Source organism: Gymnogyps californianus, chromosome Z (assembly GCF_018139145.2).
Source record: "Gymnogyps californianus isolate 813 chromosome Z, ASM1813914v2, whole genome shotgun sequence".
Classification (NCBI taxonomy): domain Eukaryota; kingdom Metazoa; phylum Chordata; class Aves; order Accipitriformes; family Cathartidae; genus Gymnogyps; species Gymnogyps californianus.
The window spans coordinates 24,402,710-24,430,162 of record NC_059500.1 but is presented as its reverse complement, the minus strand read 5'-3'; the positions used below and the strand labels follow the sequence as shown (position 1 = coordinate 24,430,162).

Here is a 27,453-nt window from a genome sequence, read left to right as displayed (position 1 = left end):
CACCACCAACACCACCACCAACAGAGAGGCAGCAGAAATGCTTACTCTATAAAGTACGGACTTGCTAAACAAGAATGTGTGGTAAAGCTAATGTTTGTAATGCCACTCTAAGTTGAAAATAGAGATGGACATCTATTATAACTTCTAGTCCAAGGATATAAAGACAGTAGAGATTCTTCATATCTAGCCACACAAAGTTACTTATTAAAATAATAGAATCATAGAATAATTTAGGTTGGAAAAGACCCTTAAGTTCATCGAGTCCAACTGTAAACCTGACACTGCCAAGTCCAGCACTAAACCATGTACCTAAGCGCCACATCTACATGTCTTTTAAATACCTCCAGGGATGGTGACTCCACCACTTCCCTGGGCAGCCTGTTCCAATGCTTGACAACCCTTTTGGTGAAGAAGTTTTTCCTAATATCCAATCTTAACCTCCCCTGGTGCAACTTGAGGCCATTTCCTCTTGTCCTATCACTTGTCACCTGGCAGAAGAGACTGACACCCACCTTGCTACAACCTACTTTCAGGTAGTTGTAGAGAGTGATAAGGTCTCCTGTCAGCCTCCTTTTCTCCAGACTAAACAACCCCAGTTCCCTCAGTCGCTCCTCAGAAGACTTGTTCTCTAGATCCTTCACCAGCTTCATTGCCCTTCTTTGGACATGCCCCAGCACCTCAATGTCTTTCTTGTAGTGAGGGGCCCAAAACTGAACACGGTATTCGAGGTGCGGCCTCACCAGGGCTGAGTACAGGGGGACAATCACTTCCCTAGTCCTGCTGGCCACACTAGTTCTGATACAAGCCAGGATGCTATTGGCCTTCTTGGCCACCTAGGCACACTGCCGGCTCATATTCAGCCGGCTGTCAACCAACACCTCCAGGTCCTTTTCCGCCAGGCAGCTTTCCAGCCTCTCTTCCCCAAGCCTGTAGCATTGCATGGGGTTGCTGTGACCAAGTGCAGGACCCGGCACTTAGCCTTGTTGAATCTTATACAATTGGCCTCAGCCCATCGATCCAGCCTGTTCAGATCCCCCTGTAGAGCCTTTCTACCCTCAAGCAGATCAACACTCCTGCCTAACTTGGTGTTGTCTGCAAGCTGAGGGTGCACTCCATTCCCTCATCCAGATCATTGATAAAGATATTAAACTGGCCCCAATACTGAGCAGGCCTAAAGTAGAAGAGTAGCTAAAGACTTTATGAATGTAAATAGTTGAATTTACAATAGTCATGAAGAGTGAAAAAAACCTAAGAAAAGTGTCTGACTTTCTGTAAATTTCTGACTCCAATATCCCACCACTGCATGGCAATTTTCTTCCTGTCAGCATTTGTACCAGATGGTCTAGAATATTCTGTTTTTTCAAAATACCAAAATATTTTTTTTTTTAAGAAAAAAATACTTTCCTATTACACAGAGCTTTAAAACCAAATGAATACTGGCTCTCCAATGCATCAGACAGCAAGAGGTTCCATGGTTTCAGATCTGACTCTCTGCAACTTTTCTTCTAAACCTCTAGAAACACCTATCATATAAAGCAGATGATTGTAAGAAAAGCTTTTGAATATATGATGCATATGTGTCACTGTTGCAAAATAATACCATTTTCTAGTTCTCAGTCTTCACCTGGAAAAGAAAGAATTTAATCATAGTAGAGATAAGGCTGATTTAAATGTTTAAATTCTTGGGGCAAGAGGGCATGTTTATTAAAAGCACTCTTACATACTACGTTTCTGGTAGCAACAGAGAAGCTGAATGGGTTGGGAATTAACAAACCTGTACAGGGAACAAGAAGGATAAGGGCGTGTGCCTACATGTGGATTTTTTTCCCCAAGCAAAGGGGTGGCCAAGGCATCCCCTACCCCTCACTGAAGATGTTCTCCCTACCCCTTTGTCCTGGTTTTGGCTGGGATAGTTAATTTTCTTCCTCGTAGCTGGTATAGTGCTGTGTTTTGGATTTAGTAGGAAAATAATGTTGATAACACACTGATGTTTTTAGTTGTTGCTAAGTAGCATTTATACTAAGTCAAGGATTTTTCAGCTTCTCATGCCCAGACACCAAGAAGGCTGGAGGGGCACAAGAAGCTGGGAGGGGACACAGCCAGGACAGCTGACCCAAACTGGCCAAAGGCATATTCCATACCATATGACGTCATGCCCAGTATATAAACTGTGGGGAGTTGGCTGGGAGGCGCGGATCGCTGCTCAGGAACTAACTGGGCATTGGTCGGTGAGTGGTGAGCAATTGCATTGTGCCTCACTTGTTTTGTATATTCTAATTCTTTTTTTATTATTATTATCATTATCATTATTTTTCCTTCCTTTCTGTCCTATTAAAGTGTCTTTATCTCAATCCATGAGGAGTTTTTTTGGATTCTCTCCCCCATCCCACTGGGTGGGGGGAGTGAGCGAGTGGCTGCGTGGTGCTTAGCTGCTGGCTGGGGTTAAACCACAACACCCTTCCACTCTAACATCCATACCTGCTATTCCTCCTATTCCTGAGATAAAATTATCTATGCTTTAATACATGAGTACTTTCCAAGCCACGAATCCTCTATTCCCCAATTTTCTTGAGGGTCCCACCTCAGAGCTCCCCATGTCATAGCCCACATTCCCCTGGCTGAAACTATGTCCTAACTCCATGTGGGCCAGTCAAACTGCCAGAGCAATCAAATCCCTGGACCTCTGTTATTCCCAATGGCCACCAGCACCTATTAGTGCCTTCTACGTGAGCCTGCTATCTTGCTTGGCCCTTCAAGGAAAAGGTGGTTTGGCTCTTAACTTTGGAAGAGATTGAAAATACCTGTGCTGCACTTAGGAAAACATTAGGAAAGTGAAAAGAGCCCGGTCTAGGTAAGAGGGCACCTACAGTAGTATTCCTCAAAGTGACTGAAATTCAGCAATACATATCCAAAATTTACAATGGCCAAAGTTAACACTTGATTTTTTTCTTTTTTTCCCAAACATTCTGGAATATAACAGTGAAGGCCAAAGTCTCCAAAACAGATAAAGGTTGCCTTGAGACCATCAACAGAGTTGAAAGTTACCATAAACTCTGTATTCAGTGTAGCAGAATTTGAAAATATTTTACATAATCAGTTAAAACTTTGAAAAACAGAGAGAATCTTTTGAGTTCCAGAACAGATCAAGGTTCCAGCTGACAGCAAAAAATACACGGATTTTTTCCCTAAACCATGGCTGCACATGTTATTGCTGTGACCGATTGGTTTTATTTTGAATTCTTTTGCTTTTGTTCCCATACATCTAAAGCTGCTTTTATTCCCTATGTGATACCATCAGATGTTCAAGATTTACAGTCTATGTCAGCAAAAAAACCTACAAGGCTTTCCATCTTTCACAATCTGATGTGCACCAACTCTCATTCAACAAAAGAACTGTCAGTAGCTCCATTATCAAGTACAGTAATAAGCTTAACTTTCTGTGTGCAGTTCTAAGCCACTTCCCATAGGAACTACACAAATGCTTCCTTGTCAAATCTTGATGCAAGATTATGGACTTTTTATCTGCCAACTGCGAGGTGCTTCAAAATCTCTAGTACTGGAATTTTTGGTAATCAGATGAGTGACAATACACAAAGTTGCAACTATGATGACTAGAGAATCATAAGCACCTTACATAGGGAACAGAGTACAGGTGTGTGGATAGGTAATTTCACCCATCTAAAGAAAGAGCTATGTGTACCTATACTAAAAAAGTATTACAGGGTTTCTGTATGTTATCTGAAACAACCAATCTTTCCACATGACCCATATAATGAATTAAATCTCCATGAACCGGGGAACTGGGTTATTGTGTGACGGGTTGTATCATTAGTCCCTACAGCTTTCAGAATCACGTTTAATTTTTAAAAATTTTTTTTTAAATACCACAGGGCAGTTAGATACCTCAATGAGATTCAGGCACTTTGTAAATTTGAAACAGGTTTTGTGCCTGCACATTTCATAGATATTTCTCAAAATTGTCTACAATTCAAGTGTTGTTATTTCTTTGTTTGGCACTAGCAGCAATATTTACAATTGCATGAACAGGGGTAAATACAAGAGGGCACACCTAATTTATACAGTCCATTTCCCTTCCATTAGAAACCTTCCTCTTCCCAAAATCAAATTAAATGTTATTATGCATTAGCAGAAAGTAATCAAATTGTACTTTATTTTACCAGAAAGACATTGTTGACCTTTTTGTTTTGATTAAAAAAATAACAGGAGTGCATGTGAAGAAATTCACCAGTAATGTACTTAACTTACAAAATGTTCAGCTGCATTATAAATAAGTCAAATATGTAAAAAAAACATTTTAAACTGCTATTTAATCTTCTTTCTTTTCCCTTAGAGACATCCTTGTAAGAGATGTCCTATTTCTGTACTCTAAAGGCAATTTTTCAATTATCATTATATAAGAAACAAATATAAAGACAGGGTATTCATCCAAGGTATTTTTTCTGTGTGCATGTTTGAACATGCATGTGCAGTTATGGTTAAACACATACAAGTGCAAACACATGGCTGTTGGCAAACCCCTCTACATAAGATCACAAAAAGATTCTGTGCAGATGCAAAGCCAATGTATCTTTTAGCCTCTTTTACAAAACCTGTGCAAAACCTGAATGGTCATAAATCATAGCTCATAAAAAAAAATGGATTGCAGGGGAATAGAGACCTCGATGAATTAGATTTCTTTCAGTTTGCAGTCTCTATTAGTTTCAAGGTGTACTTGTATATTTATTGATTAAAGGACAAAATAGATTTCTTTTTTCTTTCTTTTTTCTTAGTAATAACATTTGATCAGAATGGCTTCTTAATCCTCCTCCTTTAATTATCTGACAAGAACACAGCATGGTAGAGAAAACAAGTTCTGTTTACATAAAATTGTCGAACTACATCTAGGAAAAATAAAGAACTGATTTGTCCCTAAACTACCAAAGAGACACAAGAGATCATTTAAGCAGCCAAAGTAAAATCTGTGGGTATTATAATTTCTTTTAGTGACAGACACAAGCATCACTTCAAGGACTTACAGACAAAAAATGGATACTTCAGCCCAAGATTTGGATCAAGTAAGTATACTGGTTAGTAGCTGCTGAAAGTATCACCCTCAATAAAGTACTTCTTTTTCACTGAAAATTCCCTATCAACGTATTTTTCCACTTTCTCAGTATACACAAAAATTGCCCTGATCTAAACAGTCCTATGTGGACCCAGAAAGAAAGAACAAAGTCCTCCATGGAGTCATTCCAGTACAAGGGCTCAAAGAACTCCTCACATGTGCTGGTGCCACCAAATTCAACAAAAAACACACCAGCCACCATCACTCTCATTGATGATGTAACTAAATGCACAAATCAAAGAAAAGGGAGTGAAATTATAAATGTTACTGTGCTAGTTTTTCCTTAAAAACGTAGCTCCAAATAACTTTCCATTTAGTGTCATCTTTCCGCCTGGCCATCTCAGGTACCCAAAAACCTGAAGGATACCATGTTCCCAGTCAGTAGTTCTGGGTTCCTCTATGTGACCAAGTTCCTAAAACTTAGGTACAGCAATGCCACTTTAGGACATCATTAGTTATGACCCTGACTCCCCAAGTTTGGGTCTGGAAATAGCTTCCAAATTCTGTTACACTGTTTTTGTTCCTCCTTAACATTAATCAAGACAAACTGTTACACTACATCAGACAACAAAGTTTTATGGTGATAGAAGAAAAGAAAAAGACCCAACTGTAGACTAAAGGTAAAAGTTACATTCCACTGCTATTTTCCTCTTCATTGGTCAAAAGAGGTACAAAGCTCTGCTTCTAGGGAAATAGCAGGGATTCAGAAGGGAAGTAAGAGGAGTACAAGAGATGTACAATACACAAATTTGGGATTCGTTGCACCAGACCAGCAACTGGTTTCAGTTAATTATGCTATGTGTCCTTTTACTAGGCAGCACCTGTTAAGTACTATGACCTCCTCTCTTTCACTTTTCGTAACAGAGATGCTACCAGAAGAGCTAGTAGGTTAGGATGTTAGAGAACTTTAACCTGTATTGCTGCTCAAATATAAGTTTTCTTCTTTGTGTTTGCTTTCAAAACAAAATGAAACTTAAAGAACTTGTGGTTTACCAAAATGAAAATACAGCAATATGCAAGTAGCCAAAAGAAGATTTACTTTTTTCCCAATATCCCCACTGGTTTAAAACAAAACTGTAGGCAACACTGTTGCTGACTTTTAATAATATTTCTATGTAACTGCAAAAAGAAAGCAAATATAATTAATTCACAAGGCATTAGTTTTTTTCTCTAAATAGTAAGTTAATAAGTGAAAAGGAAATAGTGAAAAAAGTGCTTGTGGCCTAAGGAAAAATTCAATGTAATAAATATGCAGCATAAAAAACTCCTGATAGGAAAAGCCATTGGTTGACTAACCAAGAAATAGAAAGTTCTTTCTATGAATATTTGTTAACATTTGTTCATTTCCAATGTTATTAAGTTCCAGGTTCATTTCAAATGCAAAAATAACACAGACTACTTCTTCCCACAAATACAGTACTGTGGTAAGATCTGAGTTGTATTGAAGGTTATGAAAACGATGGAATTAAAGTTGACTCACGAGCTCAACAAAAGATATAACAAGGTCAATGACCACACAGTGTGGCTTGTGAGGTTTAGGTTGGGCATTGGGGGCGGGAGGGGGGGGAATCTTCAGGAGGGTAAGTGCAGCACTGAAACATTGTCCAGAGACGCGGTGGAACCTCTGTCCATGGAGGTCTTCAAGAAATAGCCACGCAGAGCCACAGTGGACCTGATCTAGGGCTGGTGACAGCCCCACCCTGAGTGCAAGGCTGGACTGGATGACTCACAGAGGTCCGTTTCAACCAAAATTTCTATGATTTTTTGATCATACCATATAAATAGTTCGGTTCATGTTCATGTTCAACCTCTAATGCAGCAAGACCTGGATCTTTGAGAAATTCTTACAAACCATAAAGGAGCTGATGAACAACTCTAATTTCACCCTTGACATTTTTGTGTCCTGGTTGCTTGCTAAACTTCAGGAGAGTAATTTTTTAAAAAGCAAGTAGTTATTCTAGGATGCTTTCTTTGTATGTGAGTGAGTAGCCAACTTAAGATACCTGACAGATGCTTAAACTGAGAAAATCCTTTCATTTAAATTGCATTAACGCAGATACTTGAAAAGCAAGATGCACGAACTAACTAGTTATTTACAAAAACACAGGTAAGGGACTGTGAATTGCTAGCACTGTTGACAAGTTGGTGTTTACTATCATTTAAGTTGGTACAAATAAAGATGACCTACAGTATTCTTAAACATAAATTTGACACTAGACTATTATTACTGATGTAGGCCTACAGATTTAATCAAGGAACATATATGCTTCCACACTTGAAGCTGTTGTAGTTTAATGCCAGCCAGCAACTAAGCACCACGCAGCCGCTTCCAGCTCCCCCCCTCCCAGTGGGGTGAGGAGGAGGAGGGAAAAAAAAAAGTAAAATTCTTGGGTTGAGATAAGAACAGTTTAATAACTAAAGTAAAATAAAATACCCTACTAACTAATAATAATAATAATAATAATAATAATAATAATAATAATAATATAATAGTAATGAAAAGGAATGTAACAAAAAAAAAGGAAATAACACCCAAGAAAAGACAAGTGATGCACAATGCAATTGCTCACCACCTGCTGACCGATGCCAGAGCAGCGATCCGCCTCTCCTGGCCAACTCCCCCCTGTTTATATACTGGGCATGATGTTCCATGGTATGGAATACCCCTTTGGCTAGTTCGGGTCAGCTGCCCCGGCTCTGCTCCCTCCCAGCTTCTTGCACACCTGCTTGCTGGCAGAGCATGGGAAACTGAAAAGCCCTTGGCTTAAGATAAGCGCTACTTAGCAACAACTAAAACATCAGTGTGTTATCAACATTATTCTCACACTAAATCCAAAACACAGCACTGTACCAGCTACTAAGAAGAAAATTAACTCTATCGCAGCCGAAACCAGGACAGAAGCAGAGAGAGATGTTTCTATTACATCTTTAAATTAAAATGATTTATGCAAAATGTAAGCTACAATTTCAGTGCTTTCAAATTTTGGTAGTATGGAAAATTTCTTTTACATTTCATCTTTATTCTAATAGCCATACATGGCAGAACTACCAAGTTCCTAAAGTTCCTGAGTTCCTAACAGATAATTTAGTTGCATCATGTATAACATAAACTTTATTTTAACAAGTTTAAAAAACCCCAACAAAACATTGACCTGGACAAAAAATAAAAAGTATTAATATCTTCAGATTACTGAAAAGTTTTAGAAGTTTGCAAAACTGGATCAGTATATTTAGCTAATAACATTCAAACATTTCCACTATTTGTGTTCTTTTTTGAAGTATCTGAACAAGTTGACATCATGGAAGTTATTTCATTTATCAGTTACAAAATATGTATAAAAATGAACAGAAGAATCAAAATCGCATATTTTTAAAAATTTCATATCTATTAAATTTGTTTTCTTACATTATTCAAGAATTCCCTTTATCTACTTTTATTCCTTTCTCTTTATACTAACAACCTTGTACCTATATATTTTTGGACATATTTTACTATGCTTCTGCATTAGGCGTCTTGTAATTAGAAGTAATATGGTTCAGTATGTATAGCTAAAAATTAGGGGTGATGGTACCAAGTCAAAGAGAACTGCAAATAAAGCAATCTTGTTATCTGAGTGTTTTGGAAAGACACTTGACATTTCAAAAGCTAAAATGATCCCACTTGACTTATGAGGAACTAAAATACATAACTTAAAAGCTACTTTAACACTAATTTTTTATAGAAGTCTCTTCAAATATGTGAAGTTGACCAAACTAAAATTTTGATGTCAATTTATCAATTTTTGAAAGCAGAATGATTACTTGCCTTTCAGATATTTATGAAGTGTATCATGTCCCCTGCATCAGTAACAGAAGAGTTTCTACACTCTGTTGTAGTGTGGTGTGGAAAGAGTTTACAGTTTACAAAGACAACATGAACTTCTTTGTATACTTCATCACAGAGGTAAAAATCAAATGCTTTTGTCACAGCAAAGCTAACCCAGAATCACCACAATTAAAGGAATGCAGAGCAGAAGTACCACTCATTCCACTTCATTACCTAACATAAAATATATTTTGGATGCATCCTCTGTTCTTAGACAAGTTGATAAAAACCCATGTAATTAGGATTTTTATTATTGTTTTTGCTGTTGACTCGTAATTCATGTGTCAAACTAATATGAATAAAAAAATAATACAGTCTCTACTTCTTCATATTTAAATATTGGGCCACAGATGCCTTACTTAAACATAACAGATCTATTCATGTATATACATAATGAGGCCTTGGTAATATGCCACAAGGCAGAGATGCAATAGATTTAGAATTTCATTTCATATTCTACTTTCCATTCTTAAAAACATTTAACCATTGAACTGGTTTCATTAAGCATTTTCATTTTTTATTTAAAAAATAACGCTCTAAAATAATATTTATCATATTGCTGTGATATTAGCTATTTGTTTTTATTCCTATTCTAGTGAACTACATCAATATATTAATCAGTATTTTTTCAGGCGTTTAAAGAAAAAAAATTTTTCTAGGTATTCAATCTCTTAGTGCAATCCTTGAGACTACAGAAATGACTAAAAGAATAGAATCATTTTTTTCTTAAATTTAGGCATTCAAAATAATTGCATTTTTAGTACCTATATGAAATACTTCATATATTTTTTTTAAGGCAGGCAGTCAGATTATTGTCAAAATGAGCCTTCCCTTCAGTAATCTGAGCATTACTGGAATTCAACAATTAGCCAAGAGAAGTTACAAAACAGAATATAGAAAGGCAATCCTACCACCAAAAAATAGTATTTTTAAAGACTTAACTTAGTTTGAGTAATTATGTTGAAACAACTATATTACTTGCTAAGAAGTTTAAACAACAGTTACTGTATTTAAGCAGTCTGAATTGAAATCTCCCTTACGGATGCTGCCTGAAGAAAATAATCACTTTTATTTAGGCAACACTGAAGTAACATACTAATTTTAAAATGTAATTTGTTAGAATATATTTTATAGTGCATTAAAAAGGGGATCATAAAACTGGCTCCTAGAATTTAGAAGAAATAAATTGCAACTGCAAACTAGCACAGTCACTTTAAAATATGGTGCAACTCTTTACTTGTATGATTCCATATATCAACCAGAGTTTTGTACCATAACTGATTAAATAGAAAAAGACTCGGTAAATTCCTTTTTTTCCCTTTTTGAGTTTTGTTTCCTCTAACTTAAGAAAAATACAAACGCTGCTTTTAAATTTAGAATTATGAGAGGGACCCTTAAATAATCCCCACTGAGACTAACACTAGATTTTATAACAATAATTTGAAATGTAGTTAATGGATGGATTTTTTGAAATATACTAGTAATTGCTACTCAACAAATGAAGTGGTTTAGGGGTAAATTTTAAATGAATTCAAAAGTTTAATGAATTAAATATAAAACTGGACTACAGCAACAGTGTGTTAATATGAGTCATGATTGGTGTTTGTCAGAAAATATTAAGTGTTTTAAATGTTTAAATTAAATTATATTCTAACCAAGCCAGAAATAGATTAATGTTAAATACAAGTTCCACAGTTGTTTTATCAAGTAAATCTACCTCTGACTGCAAATCAAATGTTCTGTTGGGAATGGTATTCTCCATTGCAGTATGAAATTAACAGATACTGTTTGAAATGAGAGATAAGACAAAAACGTAAAATGACAATACATTTCTTTGGTAGTTTGGCAGGATTTATCAAAATACAAAACCAAATTGCAATGACCCTAATGTTCATAATATGATCATAATTGCATAGTTTACATGTAATAATTTATTTGCACTTTTGTTGTGGTTTAACCCCAGTCAACTGGGGGTCAAACTGTCAAACCAGGACAACTTTAAATCAGTCTTGAGCTGCAAACAACAAGTTTTTAGACATAATAATTTCAAAAATATTTCTGCTGTGTGGTAGCTCACTGAAGAGGCACCTAGCACACTGTTTTCACTACAGGGGTTAACATGCGTGCTGAAGGAATAAAGCTTTATGTTATTTTTTAAAGGTCACATAAAACAGGAAATAAAATATCACAAGAGAACAGAAGCTGGGTCCTGGGTCAAATGAAAGTTCAGTATTATAATACAGTTTCCTAACACAGTAAATACAGCAAATGAATAAACAAGAACCTGAAAATGTATTTCTGGTAACACAGGCAGAGGTTGCGGCCATTTCAATTTTTGTTATATCAGAAATATATTTTGTGTTTTGGTACTCAGAAATGAGGTGCATTTTTCCAAAGATTAACTAAAGCACCTCTCTCTAGAGATAAAAAAGCACAAAATTAAACTTTCTATTATGATTGATAAACTACGGCCAAGTTTGTCACCAAAGAATCGAAATAACAACCGAAACCACTGAGTTTCCCACAGAAGAAAATAAATTAAACAACAATACCTGTGGATCTCTGTACAAGACAAACGAAACCTGAAGTACAACGCATCTCCGTTTTCCACATTTAGAACAACCAACTGGGAACAAACTGTGTACAAATCATAGGCTTCTGCTCTGTTCATCTTGATGAATCAAAAGTGCATCTACATCCAGTTTCCTCCAACTGGTTATTATACTACATTATTTTTAAGGGTACAGGTTAAAAGGGACAACTCACCTTCTAGTATGACAAAAAATAGTTTGGAAGTTTGTCTCATCTCATTGCTCAAAGAGAAAATCCTTTATTATGTACTGTATGACAAAGGATTTGCAACTATCTGTTATTTGAGAAATATGTTATTGCAGTAATTTATCTCACTGTATGGGTCTTGAAGATGCATGGTGGTATCTCAAATCAACTTTTAAAGAAAACTGCATGGAATTTTCGTGACATTGGGAATACTGATAAAACTTACACAAAGAAAATTTGTTTTTTGATAGTTACGAATTACATATGGTGTTGACAGATTGTTCAAGGGCTCTCTTCTGCTTCAGGGATTACTTTTGATAAAGTTTTAATTTGAGTTTTTCTTATTAACAATTTGTACTCAAAACTCCAGACAGGTGACTAAAGTTATCTATTCACTCCTGAACACTCTTAACAGAAGTAAAGAAGATGTTCTCTGACAGGGTTCCAATCCCAAAGTACATGAGTATACAGCTATCTTTCCTCACATTAACAATCTTCTTGGTTTCAATGTCAACAGGATCTCTTATGGAAATAAAATCAGGTGTCAATACATGCAAGGCTGTATATGAACAACTACTCCAAACTAAAATAAAAGGAATATAAAAAATCAGAACAAACAAGTTGAAAAACGTCCTTACAAAAGCTGTATATTCTATAATTTTTTTCTCCCAGCTAGAGGGAAACGTACAGAAGTTCTGAAATACAGGAAAAGACAAAATCTTCACTCTGCACACTCCAACATAAACAGTAATGCCATTTAAATGGAGGAAGGGATAGTAAGTTATACTGTGTATTGCTGCTTTGTTAAACTACATAAAACTCTGTAACTCACCTCTTATTCCTAGAATAAGCTTTCAGTGATCCTTATAATTACCAGTTTCCACAGAAATATTGGCTTCAGAATTTTGAAAGAACAAATATTTTAATATAAAAGCAAACAAAACCACTTTACTAGCTGCTAGAGATTTTGCCAAAGGAAGGAAGTATTATTAATACATACAACAGGGTACAGATTGCTTACCACCTACTTATTCTTCACGTAATTAATTCTTATAGTCTACTAAAGTTGCAGCCTATCCACAGAAAAGGAACCTTAAAACTAAGTAAAGAACCTCAAAATTTGGCACTAAACATCAACAATCCTGCTGATTTACTTTAGTGAGTTCAGGTTTCTGAATAATTAAGTAACAGACCAAAAAGTAGAGAGAAATGCTTTTGTGGAAAGGAAGAAAAAATAGGTTTATAAGAAAACAATATATATATATTCTTTTTCTTTCGTATGTATATAGCAATAAATACATAAAGTTATTAGATAATATAATATGACCATTTTATATACACACAAACACACATATATACATAACATACATAACCACTAAAGGTAACAGAGGCACTGGTCCTTAAAAGATTATCTGTACGCTTATCTACAAGCATAAACATAGTTCTCAGTGTGATTACTATTTGCATGCATTGGGTCATTAAAAGAGTACAAAAGAGAAGGAAATATGCACAGGATAGGAAAACATAATAGGGGAAAGATTGATTCTGAGAAGAAAGGAAACTTGGAACTCAATATAGCAGCAACTCAAAATAATTTTGAAAGAGAAAATGAAAGCTATATATATTTAAATGACATAAATTAAGGAAGAGATTGCAAACCAGTAATGTGTGAGAATGAAATCTTTTTAACTCAAAAATGTATTTACTACCTGTTCCATTCTGTCTATCCTTAAGTGCTGCATTTATCCCACAAAAAATGTATTTCCCTTCCAAAAGACACAGTGTTTTAAAAATAGATTTAAAAAGGCTAAAATTAGAAAAGGAATCATTTTAGTGAGATCAAGCATTAGAGAGGTTTGCTAATCCAAATGAGAAGCAGAAATGAAACATTCTTTTGTGAGGAAATACCCACAGTATGCTTATTCTTGATGATTTACATGACAAATGCTAAATATTGGAGAGAAAACTCAAGTGACTGTCATAGGATTTATCTGTATTATTCACCAGGAAGATCTGATCCCCTGATAATTAAAATATTCTATTTTAAAATAGAAAACATATGTAGCCTAAATATTAAAGTATTAGAATTTAACAGCATCTTGGAAAACTATTTTAACCTTGTTAGCTGTATCTCACTTCTCACAAAAGAATCCATAATCCAGTTATGAAGAAAAAAAATGCAACTTACAGTTATGTTTTGTCTTGTGACAGTTGGACTTGACTCAGTATAAACACTCTTATCCCTCCACACATCTACTTGTAACAGCTATGCCCCATCTATAACATTTTAAAATAAAAACTACGTAATTCAATTATAGTTTGCAGAAACTTGTTTTTTGCTTCAGCAAACTTCCTCATAGAAGAAAAACCTTTTAAAAAAATCATGTGTCCTCAGAGACACTAAATATATCAGTAAATGATGAAAAGAGGCAATATGAAAAAGGAATACTCACAATTTTAGAAAACAAAAAGGCTACATATCTAGAGAGCTCTTTTTCAATATTCAGAATCTTAAAGGCATCAGCAAAATACCACAGTTCATCTCAGGTCCTTGTGCCAAGCATTTCATCTGAAAAACTTTGTGCAATTACTTTACAGCTAGAAATAGAGACTTTTTAAGTTAGGCAAAATCCAGAACTACTAGGTAATGGAAATTCTACAAGACAACTATCGAGACAACTGTCATCTTCTGCAGGTTACTTGACAGGAATCGTTATGAGATAAACATATTGCCCGAACTGTGCTAACCAGACTCCTATTAATAACAGTTTGGGCACTTCGGTTTTTCAGAAATTTAAATTAAGATTTCTCATGGCGCAGCTATATGAAGTGCTGATTTTGAACATTTCCTTCCAAACTTTTTAGAAAAGTTGGGTTTCAGGTTTTTTTTTGTGGAGGACAGCATTTGGTTTGGTTTGGGGTTTTGTTTTTTCTTTTTCTTTTTTCTCTTAGTGGAAGCCGACAATTTAAAGCTTGCCTTGAAATGACTTTCTGCACATACGCACAAAAACCACTGGTCTGACTACTTTTCTAAAGTAGAAGTAAAGCATCAGAGACTTTTATCTTTTACTACTGGTAACAATGCAGTTTTTAAGTAATTCTTAGTAAATTTACACTTAACATTACTGCAAGATCAGACCCTTAAAACATCTAGTCCTATTTCACAGGCTAGTTTCATCAAATGTTTTCATCTTTGAACACAAAATCTTACTTTTGTGTTTCAGAGTGCATAGCACTCTGCACCATTGCAAACTTTATAAGCAATAATTTACTTAAAACAAATTCCCAGCACTAAGGATATCAACAAAATCCAGAACTAGAGCATAAAATTCAAAAGACAGTTACACAATTCTGTGTGTACTTGTTGCCCCAGCTCACCGCTATACATCTTCACATCAACCTAATTCATTTGACACACAGTCTCCCCACAGCGGAGAAAGCCTAGCTTTCTTACTAGTTCTTAGTAAAAGCTTGAATAGAAAACCGCCCATGTTTAAATAAAGTTAAGGTTCTGACACAAATTAACAAAAGGCAGGAAATTCAAAGACAACACTGACAATCCATGCTTAACTCATGATTGTTTATACAAAAGGGCAAAATGATATGAGTAACTAATGTCAGCTTTAACTTCACCCTGTCTGTGTTCTTGGGCAAACAGGTGTTTATCTCAAAGTTTACACTAATTCAGTCTCTCCTGTCAGTCTAGGTAAATTCTAGTGATTATTTAGCATTTAACAATGTGCTGGATATAAAGAAACTTTCAAACTCATTTTCAGCATCCTAGCGTGTTACACTGTAACAAACGTCATTCATTAAAAATGGATTTTTAGAAAATTATGCTAGACAAACATAAATAAAGGTATCATTCTATAAATTTTTCAGAAGTAAACAAAATATACTTTGTTGTATACAAAAATGTACAAAGTTAACCATTTTGTAATGTAACATGAAATAGAGCAAAATATTCTGTTTTTCTCACAAGTTAACAACTCTTAGTACGTACACATACTTCAATTCCTCTTTGAATCCTCTTCTGTCTGTCTTTTTGTATAATATAACGAAACATTTTTCTGGGCAGCAAATTGTCAGAGAAAGTAATGTTGGTTTTGGCTACATCATCAGGGCATAGCGGTTTTTAATTCCTCTTTTAGGCTTCAAAAAAACCCTTAGTATTTTAATGTGTTTTAAAAATACTAATTGCATATAAGTGTGGTAGTTTTGCATACTGTCTTATTGTAGAAATCAGAAAACAAAAGAATGAAATTAATAAAATGACGAAGTTCACATTTCACAGTCTTCACTAGAGTACATGAAATTACCTCACACATACATACCTATAGCATTAATTGCAGGGCAACAATAACAGTTTTTGCTGTAATTATTTTCTTTATTTACTGCAATTATTATTATTACTATTGCTTAATTAATGTCTCAAATGATTACAAATTTTGATGGAAATTAGCAATATTACTTTTTTTTTCCAGTTGAATTGCTAAGCAATTATGCTCTTGTCCCAGAGGTCAAACTCTGCTAACTGCTGTAGCATCAAAAATCGTTGTTGAACAGTTTCAAAGAGGGCTTTTAAAATCCTGCATCTGTACTCCATGCCTGCATATGTACTCCATCAAGCTGCAAGAAATCTGGTTACCAGCTCTAGGTATGTTTTAAAAACTCAGTGAAAATGTGTACAGTTACAATTTAAAGTTGGTGTCAAGATTTTAATTTCCAAAGCAAGGACAATTATGTGTTTCACCCTCAGGATTATCAAATAAAAAGGCACAGTTGCATATGGCTGTATGTTCCCACCTAGTCACGGCCTCACGGAGCTTCAGACTCTACTTACTTCCTGGTGGAACCTGAACAACTATGCATGTGAAGCTGTAAGTCTGTGAAAGACCACAGGAGACCACCTGAATGATCTTACAAGAAGTCAGGCATGTGCTTCTCAGCTGTTCCTCTACTTGCCACAAATGCAAAGGTGCAGAGGACACGAGGGCTTGAAAAGCCTTTGAGGAAGAGAATGGCTGCTCTTTTCCCTTTGTAGAAGAGAGGCAGCTTCTTTGATAAAGGAAGTTCAACAACAAACTGAGTTTGCAGCACTGTAAGGAGCTCACTTTTTAACTTAACAGTACCACGAACAAATGTGCGAAAGTCTTCCACTGAAGTATCAGGAAATAAATGAAAAAGGAAGAAAGGAAAAGGGTGAAGCCTGGCTCCACCTTGCAACACACTTGTTAACCTAATCAATGTTCACTTGTTATCACATTTTTAATCTAATGCAAAGATTTTACTTCCTTATAAAGCATAAATTATGCTTATAAATTCTACTTTGCTACAGTTTATTTTGCATTTTCAGCTCAGATATGACAAGCAGATGAATATATTTCTCAGGCTGGCATGCTGAGATATGCTGAAGATTATGATGATTATCAATTAGTCTTAATAATGTATCAAAAATCAGTCAGTAGCACAGCTGTTTTGCTGGATGTCTTACTGATCCTTATCAGCATAAATAGTCAAATTTTTAAGTGAATAGTAAAACCTAGTTTCAACACTATCAACTGAAAATGTTCTCAACGTCCCAGTAACTGAATGCAATAACGTTGAATGACTGCAGAATCCAACACATTAGTGACAGGTGAGCCTTAGTCCACAGAAGTCAACAGAAGCTCAGGTTGGATGACTATGGTTGCCAAGCTAATCATCCAAACTCTACATATATTCTCCCCTCACTCATTCTGTGAAATATACTTTCCACTTTTCATCTAGCCATGGACACCTCCTTTCCGCTCTCTCCATTCCTTCATAAGCAAGACTTTCCCTATCCTCAGTTTTTTTGCTTCAGTTTCTCAATGTGTGTTTCTCTGCTTTTGGGAGAAATTCTGTTTTCCTCTCAATAACTGCAGCCAATGAAGGGTGAAATCAGTTTGAGAAATTATTGATCCTCAAGATGTGGATTCCATTATTCCCATGATAATTCTTTCTACATGGGTTGTCAAAGTCAGCAGGGACAAAAGTACAGCTAGTAGATCTATAATACACAAATGAACAGTCTCACTTCCAACTGAGGTCCTGCACCTCTGACCCTATAGCAGTGACAAGAAGCACTTTCATTCCATAGCAGTGACAAGAAGCACCTTCATTGTCATTTTGCGTTCTACAGACAATTCCCCTCCCTGAATTTCCAGCAGACAGTTCCCATTTCACAAATTCACAAATTCATCTTGGCCAAGTGGTATCAAGCCAAGAAAATCTATGTTTTCAACTTTGGCAAGATCTGTTCTGCACATGGAAGTACAAACAACCGCAGACCAGAGAAAACAGTGGTATAGGCCCATGCTCCCTCTCCTCTGCCATGCCCCAAAGCTCCCGCAAGTGCTACAGTTGTATTGTGAGCTCATGTGCAAATACTGTGGACATGAGGCAAGCTGAACTCTGCAGACCAACATACCCTTGAATGCACCCATGCAAACCCCAGTGAGGTGCAAAATCTGAATGGAAAAATAAAAGAATGAGTTTGTGACCACTGGAAAGGGAATTTATCACTTTGACACAGTAATTCTTTATAAAAGCTCTGGAGTAAAAAGCTGAAATAAAAAAGAGTGAATGAGAAGCAAAATAATCAGAAAACCTGGGATGCACATATAAAAGATACTCTTTGTAAATCCTACTGAAATTTAGGCATGTAAGTGGGAGATAGACGTTTGAGAATTTGGTCTTATTGCAGAAATAAGTGTCTCATTTGAGGTCAGTATCTTATTTGAAAAAAACAAAACAAGATAAAACAAAGCAGCATCTGCAAACACGCTCAAGTGCTAAGAAGTTCTCCTATTCCAAATACAAATTGTGTCTCTCTAGATGACCTATCAGACAGAAAGCCTAATTCCTAACGTGCTCCTCTCTATTTTATCATAACAGCATTTTTAAGGGATCATCAAGTTCATTCAAATTTTATCACCTACAATCAATCCACATTCATAGTTGCATAGTTATGCTTTTACAGCATCTAGAAATGCACATGTATTTTTGGATTTTCTCTCAGATGCTCTCCTGGTCTCCAGGACAATTCAAAGGGCACTCTACGCACTCTGCCCAGTAACTGTCAATTCTAACACTTTGCAGCACATACGTACACTGACTTTCATACTTCTAACCAGAGATATTTTTAAGCATGTCAAACACTTTTTGTACTTTTCCTATTTTTATGGATAAAGGTTTTGAAAATTTTTATCTATACATTTCCAACACTTCTGTAAGAGTCCCTGTGCAAAGTTAGTAGAGCTCAATCTTCACAAAAACAAAGATATAGGTATCTTACATACCATAGTCAGTGATCTTACAGGATACTAAATACAGCTCTTTCAGGTTCCGGCCTTCTTTGGCAATCACCTCCACACATCTGGAAGACACATACAGTAAAATCACAGTTAAAAGACAATACATCATTTTAAAATAGCAAGAGCACAATCCACAAGTGTAATGTACTGTATCTCAATTTCTTCATTTTGTGAATTGTTCCATAGAATTCACTGAAAATGCATATGGATACATGTATACACTGGAGAAAAATGCTATTTTACATTGAATGCTTTTATATCAATATTCCCATAAGTCTTTGAATATGTGAGTTGCTTGAAAAATACACAGACAAGTCCTTTGGAAAATAATACAAATGTGAATTTCCATTTCTTTATTACTGTGTAACTTTGGAAAATTTCTATTGTAAGATTTAAGCTTTGAGAGTTTTCTTCTAGGGAAGAAATACAAACGCACTCTAATGAGGACAAAAGATAAGAAAATGTGATTTTAAATTCATGTTTGTATTTCTTCAGTGATTATTGCAGGAGTCAGCATTCATCAGGTCATGAAATGCTACATGCCAATGGTGTTCCAATATGTTGCTAGAGAAGCTTGTATGGATGAGAAGACAGCTCATTTGTTTGCGTTGTCACAACTATGATGAATTTGCAATGAAACACATCAGCTTTCTTCTGTTAATCTCCTTGATTTCTTGTAAGCAAGAAAATGAATATGAAAACTAGAATTGACTTGTAAAATAGGAGCTTATTACATACTTGCGACCAAGTCTATATTATGTTTACAACTGCATTGTTTATAGTGTATCACTCAAAAATATAGTTTATAAAATATATTTTCAGTCCCATTAATGTAAAATGCACTACTGTTCATTAGATCAGCTAACATGACTATTGTGCTATTTTCTACATAGAGACATTTTTTAAAGTGTATTTTATAGGATAAATCATAAGAATTTCTTCTGATCCAACATATTCCTCTTTAATTTTCAGATCAGTTACCCAATCACCTACTCTGCCTCTTAAATCAACCCTCCTACAGTACACAAAAAACCCGAGGACATACGTATTGCTGAATTTGTCATAACTTTTGGAAAATGCACCTACATCCTCAGGGTCCTTTTTCCTCCACTTACCACCACCAACAGATTGTCTCCCAATCTGATTTAACTGTTCATGCTGCCAATTCTAGATTTTAAAAGCAACTACCTAATTCTTATAGCTTACAATAACACAATAACAGAATGATAGCCTTTCACATCTATTTGTCCCCTTTCTGCTTCCCTCTTCTAAAATCTAGAATGAAAATTCACTACTACTAATAAAACAGCACGCCTCTGACAGAGTACCTTAATCATAGTTCCTTCACCACTATTATAAATTTTCAACCCTTGAAAACTGTGAGAGCCTAATATTTAGAAAATTTTTGCAATGCTTGTCATTGAGGAAAGGTTGCCTTACTTTATGAATACGCAATGAAAAGAGAGAAATATTTACTGTGGTAACCCCTGACATGGAAGCAAAACCGGGTGAGCCTCCAGATTCTATACTCGTTTAAACCTGTGTCGTGGTTTAACCCCAGCCAGCAACTAAGCACCACGCAGCAGCTTCCCCCTTCCCTCTCCCAGTGGGGTGAGGAGGAGGAAGGAGGGGGAAAAAAAAAAGTAAAACTCGTGGGTTGAGATAAGAACAGTTTAATAACTAAAGTAAAATATAATACTAACAATAGTAATAATGAAATATAATAATAATAATAATAGTAATGAAAAGGAATATAACAAAAAAGGAAGGGGGGGAAGGAAAAAAAAAACCCAACAAAAAAAACCCCCAGTGATGCACAATGCAATTGCTCACCACCCGCTGACCGATGCCCGGTTAGTTCCCGAGCCGCGATCCGCACCGCCCGGCCAACTCCCCCCTGTTTATATACTGGGCATGACATTCCATGGTATGGAATACCCCTTTGGCTAGTTCGGGTCAGCTGCCCCGGCTCTGCTCCCTCCCAGCTTCTTGCACACCTGCTTGCTGGCAGAGCATGGGAAACTGAAAAGTCCTTGGCTTAAGATAAGCGCTACTTAGCAACAACTAAAACATCAGAGTGTTATCAGCATCATTCTCACACTAAATCCAAAACACAGCACTGTACCAGCTACTAAGAAGAAAATTAACTCTGTCCAAGCCAAAACCAGGACAACCTGCAACTTCTCTGCTAAGAAAATTAGCAAGCATGACAGTTATTTTTCTTTTAGAAGTTACATCATGACTACGTTTTTTAATATAAACTAACCTCAGAATTACACATTTTCATCAGGTTATTTTCCTAAAAAACAGGTAAGATTTAGAGCATTAAACACATTCTACATATGTGAAAAACTACTTCTGTTCCTGTAAGACATGATTTTGAACATGACACTCATCTTTAACTGGCTTATTGAGATCACCTAGGCCATGAGAAACATTTTTTGTTATTTATTCCAGAAAAATACTTCCTAATAATGAGATTTTATTGCTAATATTAGTAATATGCATAAATAGAAAATAATTATCCTGTATTTTATTAGACAGTATGTTCATTAGACATTTCAGCATATAAGATATAATTGAAAAGTGAGTGGACACTGCAGTTAAAAGAAGCTTTTATTAATTCTTATTGCATATATCATTTAGCAGAGTACTGAGATTATGAAACACTTCTTACCTTGGATAAAAATTCTGAACCTAGAAAAATATTTTGAAAATTTTATCTAATGACTCTACAAGTCTTCAAATTATTTCTGATAATTTTTACTTACTCAGAGACAATTAATTGATCAAAAATACAATATCGCAATCAGTGTCTAACAATACCACCACAAGACAGTCAAGATGACATAAAAGACTACCTAATTTTCCCTACAACTTCAGTTATATAAATTTTCAATCAATCAGGGTCAAATTGGTATTATCTGCACATAGACATAGCTGCATGTGCATCCTTCAGCATCCTTGTATACTTAAATCTCAGGATGCTGGCCATTCTCTGACCTCAAAAAAAATCAGTTCAGCTGTGAAGAAAGGAAATTGTAGTTTCTGTCCCCCCTTCCTTAAGGGTGCCAGTATACAGTTACAAGCTTCTCTTAACAAATAAAGAGTGCTAGAAATCCAGTGTTTAAGAAGGATGCAGTCAATCTAGGAGGAAAGGACAAAAGTATTTGCCTGTGTGGCCTTTACAATTACATCCTTTAATCCTTCCAGATAGTGCCACCTCTAAGGGTTAAAGTTTCTTCAAGTGGCTTGAGTGACTCCAGTCCTGTTCTTAGTGACATCTTGGAGTCTAAATGAAATACTGTTCACTTTCTCTTAATGGGAAAAGAAAATCTTCACAGTCTTTAGCTATTTCCACTAAACAGAAAAAAAAAGGCAAAAAATGTAGCTTTGACTGCCTCATTTCTTCTTGTTTTTTGAAAATACTAAATCACCTAACATCTAAAAGAATGAGGTAACGACACATCTAGTTTGGAGAAGAAAAAATTTAAACAGAGCTGAAACATTGAATTTAAAATTTTTTTTGTCTGCCTTCTATAACTTGCATAAGTCAATCTAATTTCAGTTTTAATTTTTATTACCCTTTCTATAGCCCATCCCCATGTAAATCAACTTGCAGAGACAGAAGAAACACTGTATGTGGCCTCATTAGCCTCTGTTCTGTAGAGGGTCACACAATACATAATTGTTAGTAAGAAATGATTTCTTTACAACCTAAGGAAAAATAAGAGTAGTTGTGTATTTATTACTTTTACCTTTTAATCTTTGTTAAACATGACAGCAAAGAAAAAGGTTAAAAGAACAAAATGAAATTAACCTTTTCTAGAAAGCAAGGATCAAGTCATGTTAATTCTGTTGTAATAATCCATCAAGATTATATCAGATTATTGCCATATCTATCTTTGGAAGTCTTTATATTTACAATGTTGCTGTATTAGACAACAAAAAAGCCTAACCTTAAACACATGAGCATAATACCAGTAAACAAGAGAAGTATAGTTATTATTTAAAGCAGTAGCAAATGACAGAAGTGAGCAAAACAGATAATTGAGCCCAAAAAAACTTGGGGACTAACCCCTATCTGTCAGGGAGCTAACATGATGCCTCTTGGACATGGTAACAACAGCTGTGTGCCACGGCAAAGAGATGTTTTTAAATCTCTTAACCCAAGGTTACTGAACAGGCTTTTATCAGCGCATCCTACTAATTTTAATTACAAGAAGACATGCAACATCTAGATGAAGTAGCGAAAGTTAGAGGTACACAGATATTTATTTTTTATTTTTCCTCCAAATGTATTAAAATATAAACATCCTTCCAGAAAGAAAAGTAATTTTCACATTCAAAATAACTTATTACCAAAAATGACACAAGGGTTCATTAGCCAAGGAATAAAGAAATAAGACTATAATTAGAGCTTTGATAATATACAGGTCTGGATCAGAGCTGGCCAAAGCTAAAATCTCTTCAGTTCTTACTTTGTAAATGAGTATTATTTAGAACCGTGTAAGACACGAAAATATCAAAACAGACAACATGAAATACTTACTTTAGGAAGAAACTGCTTATTCATTAAACCAGAAGATATTATCTAACAAATTCTTATGCCAAGCTTTCCCTAGATCTACTCAATATTTTATGAATGCTGTTCTCTGATAGACTGATATGCAATTCAGTTTTATTGCATTTGATTCTAAAAGTAAGAAATTAATATCACACACTACGAAATTTACAGTGCAATCAGGAGCAAGAAAAAGGCAGAGCAGAAACTGATTTCACATAAACAAGCCAATCAAACAATATTTCAGAAACCAAGAATGTAACTGAAAACATACCTACCTACTGTTAATACGAAATAGTTACAAGACCACAGATGTTTGTAAGACAACTAGAGCTTGTTCAGCACTGTAATGTTGAACACATCAACATTCCAACATCCCAGAGTCCATTATGTTCACACTAACAAATCTAAGATTGCCTCTTACTGTTATAATTTCTAAAAATGTCTTCCTACTTGAAAAGCTAAACAAATCTCAAGAAGAAAAGGATATAACTATAATGTTGCTAAAATTCCAGCAATTAATATCAGGAAAAAACTCTCAATTTGGGTTACAGAAACTATGGAAATTTGTCTACTAGCATGTACTTGCATATACTGCTCTTCCCACCTGGTCTGTATACATGACCAGAAAAATTACTTAAGTGTACAAAGATTTACTCGTATAAAGCTTGTCTGCAAACAAGACTCTTCTTCAAAAGTAGCAAAACTGTATGACCGAGACATAGATATGTCTACTGATAACTTCAAATTTAGGGTCATCATCTTGACAGGTCCCACATATAAATCTGTGCAATGAATTCACAAAGTCAAGGTTTCTGACTTTCCATGATGCAATGCAAAATGTAAGAGCTTAAAAATAATTTTTAAAAATGACAAATTAGAAGATAATTCATTCAAAACCCTGTAATTTTCTTCTCTTAGCCAACTGATCCCTACATTATTTGACTTAAATGAAAGCTTAGGGTTAATGAATTAAACTGTGCAAGCTTCTAGAAAAGATACAAAAGATCCTTGAGTTATGGAAAATAATTGTCTTTTCTATATACATACACAGGTTTTATGGTTTTGGTCTAATTCTAAAAACATTGGAAAATCATATTTGTGACAACCGAAAGGAACTAATGAGAAAATATGACTACAGTATTTGTGGTGTAAGTGGTCCTGGGAGACCTTGTTACAGTCTGAGATGCTCTTCAGCCCCGAGTGAAGCTAATTGGAGTTGCCATATACTGGTTAGGAGATCACAATTTGAGGGAGTGAGTTTCACTCACCATAGAGGTGTAAAAAACGCAATACACTTTCTTGGTAAGATTCAAAATGAACATGAGACCGTTTACATGGCTTCTTTGCATTTGCGTGGCATACATTTGTCTCTAAGCAGTGAAGTGAACACCTTACTATCCTTCAAAACATAACCAAGACCACTACTGGGAACCAAAAGAGAGCTTGGAAAGAACAAGAACACTAAAATATACAATGGAAAACCAGAAAACTTTCTCAAAGAAATATACGGAACTCTTAAAAAATTACTTTTTCAAAGGAAAACTAATTATGGAAGGCAATAATGCAATATAATAACCAAGTCTGTCCCACAACAAAACAAAACCTCTTACCACAGAAGCACATACAGAGTATTAAGAAACTGATGTAATCTGAGGCCTTCTGCACTCAGAAGGAATAATTTGAAGGCTAAAATAGTGAAAGGACTAACATTTTACTGAGAGATCTATAAACTCTTGTAAAACCTCATAACAATAAATGATGAACTTCACATGCTGATGGGTACATATTCTTGGTTCAGGATTCTCTTTTATTGATCATTTTATTTACATTATGAACAACACACCTCTTTCAATATATTTGTTTTCTAATACTTTATACTAATAAGAGGAATGATTTTTACTTGTCTTTCAGTTATCCTGGAACACAGTTTTTACTGCCATTTTAACATTCCAATCACATTCAAAATATGTATTTTAAAATTGTTTTTACTTTGAAAACCAAGAACTGCATCTGTAAGAAACAATATTAATCACAGAGCCAGCAAAACAGGGTAAGACTTTCAATCAAAACCACAAACTGAATTTGAAAAGCACTTTTTGTCTGGAGCCAATATGCAAAGTGTCACTAGTTATACAAGTTAACAGCAATTATCTTAGGGCAGTCATTAAGTTCTGATTAGCAGGGACGTATTCTTTAGAAAATCAATGTAATTTAAAATTAGGTTTACCAAACAGTTTTGCCATTTACAGCACAGGAAAATAGATAAGCTTCTTTTCACACTGGAACTCACAAACTACAGAGGTAAGGGCAGACAAGTCCCACAGTGTCTGCTTGTGCTCTGAGCTAGTCAGATACAAGCAAGCTCCAATCAGAGAGCTACACAGATAAATTAATCAGCAATGTGCTTAAGCCATTAATCAGCATTGTGCTTAAGCCATTATGCCCTGTCTTTCAGCAATAAATATCTATTTTCAAATATTTATTAGTAGTCCTATCTAAAATCAAATGCCTTTATAATTCCTGTTACCCTGACTGCATGTAAATCCAGCAAGCAATTAAGCCAAGAAAGGAGAGATTTAGCAAATTGTTTAATTCCACTATCTGACATTTACATGTAGTAGTATTCCAGGTGGCCTTTGGTTCCTTTCTGACTTGGACGAACTAGATACCATAATGGATTAAACAGAAATAAACAAGTATGAAAAATAATTTTATTCTAAAACCCTCATGGATCTGATTTTCCACAGCTAATCATGCTAAAGTCCGGAAGACAATTAAATGGTATCTCTTATTTTTTAAGAACTTTGAAATATTTTGGAATTCAGATTTGAGATGAAAAAACTCATTTGATACAGTACTTCAAATACAGTTTCTTAAATCCATTGTGGCAATTTGTCTACTGTTGTAAGCAAAACCAAGTAACTGTTAACAACCAGCCAGCCAGTGCACATTTCTTAGCAAGCATTATGTTTTGTATTATACAAACAAATAATGTCTTCCTTCCTGAACTGTTTCAGTCGTGCCCTTCCACTGGAAAACCGTTAAAGTACTTGCTTTACAGGTATGATACAGCTGGATTACTCTGCTATGTTAGGGTGCTGGTGTAGAAAAGGAATTGCTTACATACATGTTGCTTCTTCACGCAGTTAATGTCATGATGGCTTTTCCTACGACAAGCATAAAGGTAACTATCATGTTATCTACTTGCAAATGCAAAAATGTATAGATTTAGAAAATAATGACTGCATAGTAGCTATAGACAGGATCGCGAGTTGGCAACTTGTAGATTCTATTTCTATGCACATAAACAAATCCTCGTGAATTCAAACAAGATACTTGATGTCCCACTGCCTCATTTTAATTTATATGAAGTGTACTGCAGTGTACAGAGAGGGTGCGGTGACATTCAGAATCTGAATGTGTGTTCTTGACAAGTCTTTAGTTGAAATGATTAGTAATTGATGCTGCACATGGAAAGAAGTTCAGAGACAGACCACCACACATGCTGCAATTTCAGAGGAGTGCAAAGAAGAAGAGACATTCAGGAGAAGGAAAGCCTGAAGTATTGCTACAACTCTCTCTCCCGGTACAAATCACTCAAGGGCGTACAACACCACAGTAGCACCATTTCTTGCATGGAAAGACTGGGCTTTGAGAAGGGGTAGCTTTACTTTTTCCTGGCCTTTTAGAGATTATACTTACGTGCTTCAGGCCGCAAGATTTTTCCCAGAGTTACAGTGGCCTCAGTTTTGATAGACTTTTTTTTAAGTAGTCTTGTGCC

General features: G+C 35.4%; 1 protein-coding gene across 2 annotated transcripts in view; it reads right to left on the bottom strand.

Annotated features, from left to right (window-relative positions):
• FBXL17 (F-box and leucine rich repeat protein 17) overlaps nt 1-27,453 on the bottom strand; it is a 551,764-nt gene that overhangs the window by 331,781 nt on the left and 192,530 nt on the right. For both annotated transcript variants that reach the window (XR_007767787.1, XM_050912578.1), the window contains exon 7: nt 19,091-19,167. Coding sequence is in view for 1 of the 2 variants with exons in the window: in XM_050912578.1 (XP_050768535.1) it covers nt 19,091-19,167 (77 nt within the window). In the remaining variant the exon portion in view is untranslated. The remainder of the gene's footprint in view (nt 1-19,090; nt 19,168-27,453) is intronic.